Source organism: Danio rerio, chromosome 10 (assembly GCF_052040795.2).
Source record: "Danio rerio strain M-AB ecotype USA chromosome 10, GRCz13ab, whole genome shotgun sequence".
NCBI classification, from domain to species: Eukaryota; Metazoa; Chordata; class Actinopteri; order Cypriniformes; family Danionidae; genus Danio; species Danio rerio.
In genome coordinates, this window is record NC_141030.1 from 18,231,046 (window position 1) to 18,246,470 (window position 15,425).

Consider the following 15,425-nt stretch of genomic DNA (forward strand, 5'->3'; position numbering starts at 1 on the left):
ATCAGCCCATCTTGCACCAACAACCGTTCAAAGTTCCCCATTCTGATGCTCAGTTTGAACTGCAGCAGATCGTCTTGACCATGTCTACATGCCTAAATGCATTGAGTTTCTGACATGTGATTGGCTGATTAGAAATTTGCAGTTGGACAGATGTACCTAATAAAGTGGCTGGTGATTGTAGTTTATTTGCCTGAAATCTGGTATTTATATATGAAACATGAAATTCAAGGTGAAATTTGGACAAAACAATTTGCTATATGCTTTAAAAAAAAAAAGTAGTGAGTAGTGTTGCTAGGGCTGTAGCGCCATTAAATAGTTATGGTACAAAAATGTACACTTTCTTAACGGTAGATAATTGTTCCTTCATCTAAATCAGGCGTGACCAACCCTGTTCCTGTCGACCTACCTGCAGATTTCAGTTGCAACCCATATTAAACACACCTGCCTGTAATTATCAAGTGCTGTTCAGGTCCTAATTAATTGGTTTAGGTGTGTTTGATCAGGGTTTGAGCTGAACTTTGCTGGAAGGTCGATCTCCAGGAGCAGGGTTGAGCACCACTGATCTAAAAGATAAGCTGTTGCAACAGTAAGTTTTTTTGTTTGTTTGTTTGTTTGTTTCAAGACATTTAAAAAAACATTTAGGCCATGAATAATTTGTTCTAATCTAGTATTTTTAATAGCATTGCTTTTAACAGAAAAATATATACTGATGTTTATTCTCAATTGTAGAAAATACAACAATTTAGAAACTAATATTAACCACATAAATTATATTAACAAAGTTATATAGCTTTATGCTAATATACACCTTTTACATGTTTGTGTAAATTGCAACTAATGTTTTGTTTGTTTGTTTGTTTGTTTGTAGTGATGCGTTTGATTTTCAGTATGGTGTTGTCATTCTCAGACTGCGAGAGGGACTTGATATTTCTCACATTCAAGGTCAAGGTACAGTCCTGTACATTTAACTTCAGCATGAGCACGTAACTTGTAAAAAATAAAGAGTTTAACAAATGCTTCTGCTTAGTGCAGCCCTGCAGCCTAGCTTCAGGTGAAAATCTTTGTCTCAGCAGGTCGAAATTTGACTCCGTTTGTGTGAGAGAGAATTTAGAGCAAAGTATGTGAACTCTTAAGCCTTTTTAGATGGAAAACATGATGCTCATAGCTGGACATGCGTGATTTCTTCAATGTTTAGGCAGATCTAATCGTCCATGTAATTAGTTCATTAAGACTTGCTTTTCATGATAGATCTAAATTTGCCTTGACCTCAAAGTAATGCTTAACTTTCCATTGTCTCTAAAGATGATTCTTCAGGTATGAAGGATGTGGTGGTTTCAGTGGACATAAGCAAAGACTCGGATGGAGACTCATCCAAACCCTCCTCCAAGGCAACCAGTGTTCAGAACAGCCCAGCAGTCCAGAAAGGTTAGCACTTTTACATCTTATTTTGCTCTTGTTAAGTTCTAAAGAAGGTCTTGTCAGGCTTTGTACGGGTGCTTGAAATGTTTCAAAATGCTTGGTTTATTTATTTATTTTTTGTGTAATGTTTTTAAGATTTGGAAAAAGCTTCGTTTTTGGAATAGAGTGCTTGAAACAGCTTAAAGATTTAAATGTTTTGCTTTTATAAAAGTCTGATTTACTAAATAGGTAATTCTTAAAATGGTCTAAATATATATTTATTAATGTGCCTATAAGCATGATATTGCTGTCTTTTTTTATCTGTGCCTTTTGATTAAGTGGGAGAAGACCGAATGGATTAAGATTACCACTTCATTAGTGAACAATACATGGTGTTAAAGTAAATATAATGTGAGTAAATGGCATTTAGAAGAGTCAGTGACTAATTCTATGCTTGGCTTTGGGCATACTTTAGACTAAATTGCGATTTAGGGTGCTTTCACACTAACACTTTTGGTCCGCACCCGGGTTCGTTTAATGTCAGTGTACGGTACGTTTAGCTAGTGTAAACAAGTCTTCTGAACTCTGGTGTGCACCCGTGAACCGTACCCGAGTCCGCATAAAAGTGGTGGTCTGGGGTACGGTTCATGCGAACTCTGGTATGGTTAACTTCTGATGTGAATGCAATCACACCAAATCACGCAAGTGAACCGCCAACTGTACAACAAACTATCATTTTCATAACGTTCCTTTGTGTTTGTGTGTGTTTCCTACCTTGGTGACACGCGCAGGACTGAGCCAGGGCAAACACAGTGATACACAGTGATGTCTGCTTGTCTCCTCTAAAAACAGCTTCTGCAGATAGTGTGTGATGTTCTGAATGTTTATAACCTTTTTGCGGCAGATGAACGCGAGTCGCTTTCTGTATGTCCAAAACCAAAAGCTTCAGTTAAAGCCGAATGACCGCGATGTGCGGAACTCTTTCCATTTCGGCGCTTGCTTTCGTGACCGTCACCTAGCAACAGCCGTAAACAAAACAGCAGCTCGATGACGCAAATGTACCGGGGTTCAGAAGGAAAAAAGACAGTGTGAACACAAACCAACCGAGTAGGTGGCAGGGGGAGACATTCGAACTTGGGTACGGTCCAGGCAATTGAACCAAGTGTGAAAGCGCCCTTAGAATACTATACATTACAATACTAAAACAAGTATCATCTAATATAATGTCATAAAGTATCTATATGATTTTAAATATGTAATTCGAATAAAATAAATATGCTTAAAAAATGCTTAAATGTAGCTTTGGAAAAGATGAAAGAACCCTATCTTGTATTGAAGTACAGTTGTTTTCCACAGATTGTGTGGAAATTGGTGTGAAAAGTGTTTATGTGGTTTACGAGGACACAAAATTGTATAATGACATGGATATGACATAGTTGTACTCCAAGGTGGTTTACGAAGATGTACTTTGTGTCCTTATAATTGTAAAATGCCTAAAATCATGTCTTTTGACATAGACATTTAAAAAAAAATTGTCACATGTTTCTTGTGAGACTTTGGCTTAAGAGTGGGACAGTATATCATACATTACACCTATATAGAGTCCTCGAAAAACCATATATACAAGTGTCCGTGTGTGTTTGTGCGTGTTAATATTCAAGCTGAAATAAAGACACAGATGAATTTATTTCCCAGGAGTTCTGTGAAATGTTCCTCTTCTGCAGTAGTTGCTCAGAGGAAGTCATATGGGGACCTTCTGATCCAGCATGTCCCTTTGGGGCCAGTTCTCATCAGAAAACATTTCACATCCCATGTCATCCACACTCCATGTGTTTTCTGAACTATCTGGCCAACACAACACGACAAACAACAGCATGTTCTCTGAAGGGTCTAGGCTGAGAACAGAGCGAGTGCTTGCACGGCGTGTTGTGTTTGTAGTCTATCTATGATAAATTACTCAGAGGTCTGAAGTATCAACCCTCTCAGCACTAACTGACATCGTAGTGCTCTCCGAAGGCTGAGAAAATAACCATAAAAAACAAATATAGCTGCGGGAGGCAAGCAGATGAGAAAAAATGTGAAAAAATGATGAGAACTGCCAGAATGTTTAAAATGAGCCCTCTTTAGATGTACAGATTTCTTGTTGAGGTTTAAGGATGTTAGAAGATTGCATTTGCCATCTCTTAAACTTTTTGTCTGGAGAATTTCTAAAACAAAGTTGAGTTTTTAAAACATTGTTTGACAATTTTGATTAAATGCACACATTTTTGTTTTTTTTAAGCCCTGGATGCACTTTCATGTCTAATATTTAGGCTATTATTCTTGGTAATTTTCTAGATAACTACAAATTACACACATTAAATTAAGATACAATTAATACCAAATGAAATTTGTTTCAAAAAGAGGATTTTTAAATCAAAACATAGCCAAGGCAACAGGTCTGACTTCTCCCATTAACACAAGCTTGTATAATTACAATAAACAAATTGCACAAAACTAAGTGATATTCAAAAGTAAAGTAATAGTCTATTTAAAAGTAAACTTTAAAAAATCACATTTCCTATGGCGAGAGCAATATGTTATGATTTGAGGCACAGTCCATACACTGCTTTCATTTATTATTTTAGATTTGTTATGAAATTTTTAAGTTAAACATTTCATGCAGGGTGTTTAATATTTAATTGGTCACTAAATCGAATTGAAAATCTAGCTATATTGTTTATTGATTGGTTAATGCGGCTGTTGTCTTTAAAAAATACCCAAATTAACAACCGCAGACCGTCCACTACTCCAGATTATTTCATTCACTCGGTACTCTGTATTCAAGTATAAAACATTTATATTAAGAAGATATTTAGGCAGCTATTTAATCTTTTTATTAAGTTATGTTAAATTATATAAATTTTTATTAATATAATTTTTATTAAATTATATTAATTTAATTAAACGTTGTTCTGGCTCAATTGGGATTTTTTTTATTTTATTTTATTTGTTAATGAACTGCTACACATCTTGTCATAAATATTTCAATAATAAATTGATGTTTTAACTTTCTGTCTCCAATATTGCAATAATTTTCTGAATTATCTAAACTAGACAATTAAAATATGCTGTAAAAAAGGTATAGGCTGATAACTATTTTATTTTGAGATTATTTAAACAGATTATTTAAACGGCTGCATTTGTCCTACCAGAGAAGAACTGTGTGCATGTATAAAGGGCGATATGATACAGCACGTTTAATCCTTGCAATATTGTAAGTGAATGTAAATGGAGTTAATCCTAGAATCTATTCCACCGACTCCCAAATTTGGAGTCGAGAATCGAAGTCGACTCTAAAAAACCTAGAACCGAACACCCCTACAGTGATGTTCTAAAATTCAGTATTCCAATTTGTAAAACTTTACATTTTCAGAATACCTTACTATTTTTTAGATAGTCTCAAGGTGCTTAATTTAGGAGGACTTCAGTTGTGTTTGTGTGCGTGTGTGTGTGTGCGTGTGTGTGTGTGCGCACTGTGGGTTGCACTTAAAGTTTGAAAGCTACTTTTGAACAGAAAACAGCATGGGCCTTTTTGGTTACCTGTCAAGTCATACTGGTGGCATGTGGATAAATGTTTGATGTCATCTGTGTGTTTTACTGGATGTGTTGGTGATGATGGCGTTCCTGAGGTTTCCTCAGCAGGTGACCAGCTTCACACTCATCTAATAAACTGCAGCAGAAGAACAAATGTCTCATTGTGTTTGACTGACGCATATGTTTCCCATTGCAGCATTTGCGGACTTTAACCCTCTTGTGTGTTTTTCAAAATGTTATCCAGATGAGGATGATGATGGCAAAGCCCACACTCAGCCGCTGTTGAAGAAAGGCAGGACGTTTCTTTCATTTTCATTCTTCGCTCCATCTGTCTCAGACCTGCATGCACTTTTTCTTCATGACATTTTTAGGACATGCTGCTTTCTTGAGTGTTTTCTGCTGGTTCGATTATCTGACCTTCACATCTACATGTGCTAGTGTGCGTTTCAGCTCTGACGATGTCACTTCCTGTCTGTTATCTAATACTCTGTGTCTTCCTGCAGGGCTGCTTTTCTCTTTCCCTCTGAAGATTCTGCTTCAGCATCTTTCCTTTGTTCTGTCTGCTTATGAATTTATCTGATGATAATATTAAAATGACTTCTGTGTCTCTTTATCTGGAGTCTGAGTGTATTTATATGTCATTTCAGATAAAAAGAGCCCGACAGTTCCTCTAAATGTAGCTGATCAGAGGTTGTTGGATGCCAGTCAACAGTTTCAGCAGAAACAGGGGAAGGGGACAGTGGATGTGTGGTGGCTCTTTGATGACGGGGGTACGTTTAAAACATTTGCAGTTATGCACTGTAATCACATTGTTTGATTTTTATGTTGAAAGGATTTATTTCGTTTTTACAAATGTGACGAAAAGACAAATGTTGATGGAGAGAAAACAAAAGCAGGTGAGGTAAAGTGGTTACCTGAATTTTTTTTAAAGTTACCTCGGTTTTTAAAAATGGTTGAATTTTTTGACCTGAGCAATTGTTGTTTTCTCAGTGCTAAGAAAAGTCTTTGCAATTAAAAAACAATTCATAAAATCCAACAAGCATGGGGGGATTTGAAAACATAATCTTACTGAGATATGACCAAAATCCCTACAAACAGAGTTATCATGCTCTAGTTCTGATTTTCTGGAATTAAGTTTCGATATCAAAATTTTATATGCAAATGACATTTCAACCTTTTTCAGTGGCAATTTCAACATCACACAATCTAATAGCACAACTCTGCTCAGTGAAGGCCTAATTAAATCAAACATTGTCAAGGTATTATTCAAGACAAATAAACTGTAATAAAATTAGAATAAAAAAGATTGAACAGAGAAAATGCTTTAAAAAATGTGTAAATACTGTTTTGATTGAGGATAGGAATGCTTATAAAAAACCGATTAACTATTAACCGAAAGGGTGCGTTTTTACCTGATTAATGGTATCAGTTAAACAATTAAAAAATATTCATTCGTTCATTTTCTTTTCGGCTTAGTCCCTTTATTAATCTGGGGTCGCCACAGCGGAATGAACCCCCAACTTATCCAGCATATGTTTTACGCAGCGGGTGCCCTTCTAGCTGCAACCCATTTCTGGGAAACAATTTTTAGCTTACCCAATTCACCTATACCATGTCTTTGGATTTGTGGGGGAAACCGGAGCACCCAGAGGAAACCCACGTGAACATAAGGAAAACATGCAAACTCCACACAGAAATGCCAACTGACCCAGCCGAGGCTCGAACCAGCAACCTCCTTGCTGTCCACTGCGCCACTGTGTCGCCATATGTGTCGCCATACATATATATTTCTAAAGTTTGGCTACATATCTTTTGAAAAGTTTTCTTATGGCCATGATCCTTTTGCGGCGACCTTTATGCCTCGCATTTTTGCTGTTAATAAAAAGTTTGAGCAGAAAAAGCGTGTTCTGTTAGTTGTGTTTCTTTTCATTCTTCAATTAAATGGAAGCAGAGGCTTTAATATTCGGTTAACGAGCGGCAGTTGTCGGTTGGCAAAATTAATCGAAATGAGCATCCCTAATTGAAGATTCATATTAAAGCAACAAGTGAGTGATTTTTCTTAGGTTTTTTGTTGTTGTTGCTTGACTAACTTTAAAGGTGCAGTAGCTGATCTGCAAAAATGTTATCTGTTAGAATAATATTTTTGAAACACAGTCCCTCCCTTGTAGTCCAAAGCTACGCCTCCTGAAATGACAAATTAAACATGACAGCGCACTAGATCATGTTATTCGTCAGTTAGAAAACTTTTTCAACATTTTTTTTATTAATATTATTATTTTACATTTATTTTTTAGATGCTACAATTCAGAACGACAAACTATCTAGCACGTTTTCAGTAGTGTAGCAAGCAAAATTTGTCATAATGTGGAATATTTCATGCATGCATGGATCGCTGGTCAAAAATGAACCAATGTGATTATAAAACTTCTTCAGTAAAGCAGGCTAGGTGGAATAATGCAATTTAGTTATGTTTTGATGTTAAACTAATTAAAAATCTACATTATTGATGCTGTAAAATTTATCTTTAAAATTGAAGATAGTCACATCAATCTTTCGGCAGAAGATTTCAGTAGCTGAACAACTCTTCCGTGTATTTAACCCATTCATAAATTTTAAAATCTACATCAGCTTTGCGTCAAAACATAACATTACCTGTCTAAAATAAAGTCATGGTGTCGTCCTTCCTCCATGCGTTTTGATTCAGCATGTATTTTTGACAGACAGTTTTGGCTATTTATCAGAATTATAGGAATTGTTGGCCCAACCAGTTTTAAATGGATAAACTTTTTTTTGTCTTATGCTTTACCCAGAATATAAAAATACAAATAAATACATTTAGATCATTTACTTTAATCATTACTATAAGAATGTGATCAGACTTTCAACCAGCACAACAAAAATTTTTTCTGAAGACAATCACCTACTGCACCTTCAATAACAGTTTATTAATAACACGGGTATATTAAGACCAAATCCACAAGTCTTATTACGCTGAGGCGACCCCGAATTAATAAAGGGACTAAGCCAACAAGAAGAATCCACAAATCTTGTACAGTGACTTTTGCTTTTTCTCACAGCCTTCACTGTCACATCAGATATAATAGGCTGTTTATGTGAATACTCTTCAAAAAAGACAGTTAAACGCATTATAACCTGTCTCATTTAACTCAACCGGTTTATAATTACCTGAACATTTAAATTGGCAAGACTTAAAAGCACTTGCAAATGATTATCTTTTGTGATGAAGCAACTTGGCAATCAGTTTGATTGTGCAGTATATATCCAAAAGCTCTTCTTAAAAGCAAGAATTGTTATACTAGCTTAGTCATATAAAACCTCAGTATATTAAAATGTGTCCATTTACTGCATTACATGAAATAATTCCAAATGTAAGAGCACAGTAGGTGTGAAGACTGACACTTTTGCACAGAATCACCTGAGCCACAATGTCTTGAAAGGCACAGTTTTTAAGGCCCCGTTTACACTAGTGCGTTCTAGCCTTAAAATGAAAATGATCCATGTCCACACTAGCGTTTCACCCAGCGTTTCTGAACAGCTCTCCGTCTACACCAAAACGCGGAAAACGCACATCACGTGACCACACACACACTCTCTGGCATGCGCTGCAGCCCATCTACCCAGATGAGGGTGTTCATCAAGGATCTCCCACTGGATCTAATCTCACCATATTTGCTAAACGGGATAGTTAATTCATCTTGTTGTCGATATCTAACAACCTATTCCCCGACTTTGGTCTTTTGAATCTATAACTTGTTCTCAGAAAATGGGTTTTGTCTGAATGCAAAGATAAGTTAATAGTTAATGAAACCATGTACATTCTGTATATTGGCTGATTGCTTGCCTTTATTTCCTATATTGTATGAACTTATTTACTTTATACCTTTATAATGGCCATTATTGATTATTAAAACTAATATTCAGCAAAAGGAGGCAGTAATATTATAGGCTTCGTTTTTTTATGAATAAGCATACAGTGAAGATGACGCTCGTATATGCAGCACAACGCCTCAACGTTTCTGCTGTCTGTTAAGTTGTTAATATCAAACTGAAAATAGCAGTTCCTTTATATCATGTTTTTATTTTATTGTTAAGAAAGTGAAACAATGTAGCCAGGATGATGTGAATAAGGTTATAAAGTACACTGTTCCCTTTGAAGATTTACCTGACATGTTCTCGGGAGTCGGTTTTCCATATCAAACTTGCGAAGTCTGAACTTACAAGGAGAGGATGCAGAACTTTAACTGTGTGTAGGCTACTTAATATTGAGTAAAAGCCCCAATCAGAGAGGCGAATGTCGGCAGGCCCGCCTCCGTTTTCAGATGTCTCCGTTTTCCCCCATCGACACTGAGACAGAGCAGCAGCGTTTTAGGATGAAAACGGCCTCTTCAGCGTTTCCAAAACGCTCCTTTTTCGGCGCTCGAAAACTCTGGCGTAGTGTGGACGGATGGCCTAACCGTAACAAAACTTATGCATTTTTTTTAAACTAAAATGTGTTAGTTTAAACGAGGCCTAAGTTTTGTCGCTATGGAGTGAATATTCATGAATGATTATGGAATCATGGGAGTTATTGACTTTACTACATTCTACTCTAGTGCATCCATGAACGTGATTTCTGTAAGAGTAAAGGTATTTAGAACGTATCATGTTAGTATAAAGCAGCATAAGGCTGAAAGTGTTGAAGTCAAACAAGATCACTGAAGCAATGAGATGAGGGACTAGCACCACAGCACGAAAGCAGCAGAGTTTTTGTTGTGTCACAGTCGACCAAATTTAGTTATTCCAGTCATGATCACATGAAAAAGCAGCAAAGCAATGTGTGTTCATGTTTCACTTTAAGGAAATCATGTTATTTTTTCATATATCTTACTTTGATTATACACAGCTACTCGGCTAACATGAAAACGACTGATGTATTTCCTAGTTCCTCTGAAAGGCCCGCCCTCCAGAGACTCTCTCAGAGTCATCGTCATAATGTGCTGCGATTCGCGGATCGATTATTTTTTGTAGTCCCCAAAATTCAATCATTGTAGGCTTTGCTAAGCTAACTCTGTAAAAACCAAGGTCTCCCTTTGCATTGAACTTAGAACTTTTTACATTCAGAGATGTTGTTTATGTTCAAACAGCTACATTACACACCAACTAAAGTTTAAAATATGATATCAAAGTGCACCACCCCTTTAAAACCGAACCAGTATTTAAGGGTGTCAAATGTCATTCACATGACTACACAGGATATGGTCAGTGTCACTTGTTAAAATAGCTTATTTCTCTGCATAATGAAGTTCTTCGAAACGACTTGTGGGATTATGTTAGTACATAAATGAAAATTAGCAAAATATACAACACTTTTCTAGTGTATTTTGGATATTTTAATGAAAAAAAGCACATATTTAGTAAATCTGTCATCATTATTTAACTGATTCCTGCTGGAGAAAACAAAGCATTTTCTATGCTAGGGTCATTCAGAGACCTTTTGCTAGAGGGACACTGTCCTGCAGGTTTCACTTCCTCAATCCCTCTCTGTTCCAGCTTGTTCTGTTCTGAACCTTTGTATTAGTAGAACTTCTCCATTTCTAGCACTTTCGCTTGTGGTGTTCCTCATTTAGCAAACACTTTCATTCAAAGTGACTTACAAATAAGTAAATGTCAATGTCTTGATATAAGGAGACTGGCAGCCAGTGGAGCGTCTTGGCATGCCTTGTGCTATTTTGGGCTAATTACCAAAGACTTAAAAGTGCCGCTAGGAATTGATGGGCTAACAGGAAAGCTCAATGCAGTGGTGTTCTGGTGTAGAAATGAGAAGTGCTTTTGAAATGACAAGGAGTTGCATTAAATGCTCTGAAGGCAAGGAGGAGAGCTTTCTGTTTTACAAACTAGTGTTTGCTCATGGTCTTGTCTTCCGTGGCTATTAAAAAGGATGGTTCACTCAAAATTGACAATTCTGTCATCATTTATTCAGCCTACACTTTTTCTGATGCACACAAAAAAAGGTATTCATAAATGTTGCTATTTTAAAGATGGAAACCGGTAGCCAATGACTTCCCTATTATTGTTGCTTTCTACAATGTATGTCAGTGGCTACAGGTTCTTCTGTTTGAACAGAAAAAAAATCACTTGAGGGTGAGTAAAGTTCAGTTTTTTTGATGAAATCTCCCATTAACCATTTATATCCAGTTCAACATGGTAAAGACAGTTTTGACAGCAGTGAAGTGGTTCTGCAGCATTTCATTCACACAGAAACACAGACAGGTTTTAGGTCAGATGTACGTGCATAGTTTGTTTCAAGTTTCTACTACTAGAACAAGTCTAGTCTAGTATTAATTTCATGTTCTTTATCCGTGTCAGGTCTGACTCTACTGATCCCCTATCTTATCGCCAACAAGAAGAAATGGAAGGACTGTAAGATCCGCGTGTTCATCGGTGGGAAGATCAACAGAATAGACCATGACCGCAGAGCGTGAGTTCTAAAGCTTCTCTAATGCTATACATATACTTTCATGATCATATCAGAGTCTGTTCTAGTTCAGTGGAGTTCAGATGAGGCAGGCTAGTGAAAGCTGGACTCGGGATAATATTAGTATGCCATGTTTCTTTCTACATAAAGCGCTCCCAACATGGCGCACACTCTATTTCTCTGAATGCACATGGAGGTATTGTGTGTAAGAGACAAATGCTTCCCATTGTCTCCTGCAGCTGCTGCCAGGGCCTTTGTTAGCTATAATTAGACGTGTTCCAGCAGCAGGGTCTTCATAGAAACTGTGAGAGGTGTTCACCTGTACAGTGTATCTGTGTGTGTGCGTGCGTGTGTAGATTTATTTTTCATGGATTCACTGCAGTGTATCATAACAGTGATGCAGATTCAGTTTTAGTCAATTGGCAAGGATCAGAAAACATTCTATCCTCACTCATCCTCACTCCCCTCCCGCATGTAACCTTTCAGGATCATTTGAAGAACATTCTGAGCTGTGAGGAAGCAGTGGCAAATATTGTGTGAATTATTTATTATTGCCCAATAAATATGTAATGAGATTTTGTTGTTCTGTCCTTAGCATGGCCACCTTGCTCAGCAAGTTCAGGATCGATTTCTCTGACATCACAGTCCTTGGTGACATCAACACAAAGCCAAAGTCTGAGGGGTATGATCTACACAATGCTTATCATAAAACATGTTTTTTTTTTTTTTCATAAAATCTTGTGAATTTTTCTTCAAAAGGTCTTAACTGTTTGCTTTTTTCTCATTGAGTGATATTGTGGACTTTTTTGTCATCTTTTGATTTTTGTTTTATTATTTAAAAAGCAAAAATGTGTCTTTCAGTGAAACATTTTAAATATTATTTTTTTTACAAGATTCTTTACTTATTCTGCTGTGTTTAGTTAGACATGCCTGCAGTAAAAAACAACAACAAATTGATTGATAAAGAACAGATTTATTTTTCATCATTGTATAATTGTGAAGAAATTATACATTTATTAAGATGAATTGCACAGTGAAGGTGTGGATAAATTATCTAAAAGAAAAAACAAATCCCGTCAGTGAAGCATTTTTTACAGAATTCTTTACTGATACTGCTGAATTCAATTTGAACTGTGGCTGGGCGATGACTGTTATGTGCATGGATCAGATAAAAGCCCTTATACTAGCAATTACACACACAAGAACTCCTAAAGCGAGCATCAAAAGTAGCTTTTCCGCTATCGTTCCGAACTGTTCTATGATTCCAGTTGATTTTCTAGGTGAGCCTGGAATGTCACCACACCATTACAAACCATTCTACCATCACCCTACCGACCACAATAAGTTGTAGTGGGCTGATAGATTGTGTGTACATTACATTTTTTACTGACTGCTTTTATTATTAATATAAAACATTTTTTGTTATTCCACAAAGTAAATATCAGGGAAAAAGGAGTTACAAAAACCAAAATCTCTGGTCATCCTTTAAATCGTGATTTAAATTTGACATTTACATTACCAAGACAAGGACTAATACATTCCAAAGAATTCTGTTATCAACACTACTGTGGACTGGATCAGCATAGATTGTAAGAGTTAAGTAAAAAGATCCATTCGGTGTAAAATGATGGTGTAAAAGCAGCTGTGGTTTCCATCAATTTCAAAATAGAAAAAAAACTGTGATTTTAATAATGGTAACCATCAGCTGTTGTTACTGTTAGCTGTGTCAAAGCCATCTGTCAAATAAGCGTCAACAGACATTAGTAAGCAGTAAAAAAATAAATCAATTAATTGAATTATTTAGTTCTTTTGAAATCAGTTGCTTCACTTTCAGGGGTTTCCTTTTGCATTAATTAGCATATTTGTTTTAGAACATAAGTTCCACTTCAGCTTTTACTAATGCCAACCTTTTTGCTTTTGTATTCAGTTTGACAGAGTTTGCTGAAATGATCGAGCCATATAAACTGAGAGAAGATGACATGGAGCAGGAAGCTGCTGAGAAGCTGAAAAGCGAGGAACCCTGGAGGATCACAGACAATGAGCTGGAGCTCTACAAAGCCAAGGTCTAAATGTTTACCAGCAGTCGAAAAAAAACAATAACAAACCGATTGATCAAGCAGAGATTAATTTTTCCTCATCACTCACGTGGAAAGAAATTATGACTTTATTTATATGTATTGCAAAGTAAAATAGTAATTAATAATTATTCTCTTGTAATGTTTTGCTGAAACTGAGAAGTCATGATAGCTCATAAGAAAATACTATAACATGAATGTTAATGAGTCAACAGAGAGCAAAAATAAACATGTGGTACCACACACGTGATTGTGCAAATTTTAGTAGATAAGACCGTTCCGGGCATAGGCAGCAGAACTAGAACAACACACTTCCTCCTGACAGAAGACATATTTATAAATCTTTAAACTGTGGTTGATGTAATGACTCTATTAAGCTGTAAAAATAATTTCTGAGATAGTTAAATTCAAAGAACAGGACTAATATTCTTAGTTACAGCAGTTCACCACAAAATGAACATTTTGTTATTTATTAAATATTGTCATTTCACCACAAAATATATTTCTTTTTAAAATGATCCTTAAAAAATCTGCTCTTTTAATTTTGGGGTGGACTAACTAACCTGTAATAGAGAGTTGTGATTTAATAGGGTAAATGCTCTGTCTTCTGCTTGTCTGGAGTATTTAATCGATACTCTGTCTTCCTGCTAATGGATTTGTTTGTTTCTTTAGGGTAACCGTCAGATCAGACTGAATGAGCTGTTGAAGGAGCACTCAAGCACAGCCAACCTCATTGTCATGTAAGTTACAAAAGTTCTTTTGTGATTCATAAAAAGTTACCTGCTGCCACCTATTGGTGGAGGAAGGTAAGCTGCAGACAATAACAGGGTGTCCAGGGGAGTCTTAAAAGTCTTAAATTTCAAAAACAAACTTTTAGCGGTCACACTTTATTTAGATGGTCTGTTTTTGTTGAATTGAAGTTACACTGCATATACATTTCAACTAATTCTCATTAAATTATAAGTTGACATGTTCTTGCCAGGTTTTTTATAGTCAGTTAAATGTCTGTTTAGCAGCAGTATCAACATATTATAAGCAGTCAGTATTCTAAGACTCAAATGGACCATCAAAATAAAGCTTTAACTTTTAGGATATAAAAAGTCTTAAATTCTCTGAAAATATTGTGCTGTAGGTCTTAAATTACTTTAAACAGGTCTTAACTTTCCTTTGTCCACGTAAAGCTATCCAGTCAGGCCGACATCCGTAAAATCACTAACAGTCCATCCCAAAAAAACTTTTCAAAGAGACACAATTCACAACAGATGTTATACAGCAAATTCCCCAAATTAAATTCACGAATCTAGGAAGGGAAACTAAAAACAATTACACAGTTCTTCATGATAATAGCAGCAATATATCCCTTTACATAATCTTCCATCTATACAAATACTTATTACGGAAGTAAGGGGGAGCAGACATACTATTTATAAATGAAACATAAAAGGGCACATAGTTTACCCCTTTTTTATGATTTAATATTAATATTATGGTTCTTCTGAGTGTGCCAGTTTAGGTTCAGTTCAACACACAGTTCAGATATTTTTTATTATAATGTGTTAAAATGTGTGATGTTGAGGATGTGTACACAGTTTGCTGTTTTAGGGGTGTGTTGCTTCACTTGAAAATTAGTCTCGACCTCCCACCCAACGTAACAAGGGGGCGGAGTCAAGAGCTTCCCTGCTCTTTGTTTGGCAACAGACAGGCAGACAGAGAGAAGCAACATGAGTGATAGGATCAGCATTCAGCTGTACATGTACGACTCGGACACAGACCAAGCAGAGACTACAAAATCATTTGTCTTTGGATAGTTTTACAGCCAACTGTGTGCTAATTTAAAGTGCCAAGCTTGTACACCGAAACTAATAACCACGCACACTGAATTAACTTTGACTGAGGCACCG

General features: G+C 36.2%; 1 protein-coding gene across 4 annotated transcripts in view; it reads left to right on the forward strand.

The window, feature by feature from the left end:
• Positions 1–15,425, forward strand: part of slc12a2 (solute carrier family 12 member 2) — an 83,858-nt gene that overhangs the window by 63,665 nt on the left and 4,768 nt on the right. The window contains exons 19-26 of one of the 4 annotated variants that reach the window (XM_087269223.1): positions 869–942; positions 1,303–1,425; positions 5,219–5,266; positions 5,622–5,744; positions 11,341–11,452; positions 12,045–12,131; positions 13,377–13,512; positions 14,197–14,264. In XM_087269223.1, coding sequence (XP_087125349.1) covers positions 869–942; positions 1,303–1,425; positions 5,219–5,266; positions 5,622–5,744; positions 11,341–11,452; positions 12,045–12,131; positions 13,377–13,512; positions 14,197–14,264 — 771 coding nt within the window. 4 annotated transcript variants of the gene reach the window in all.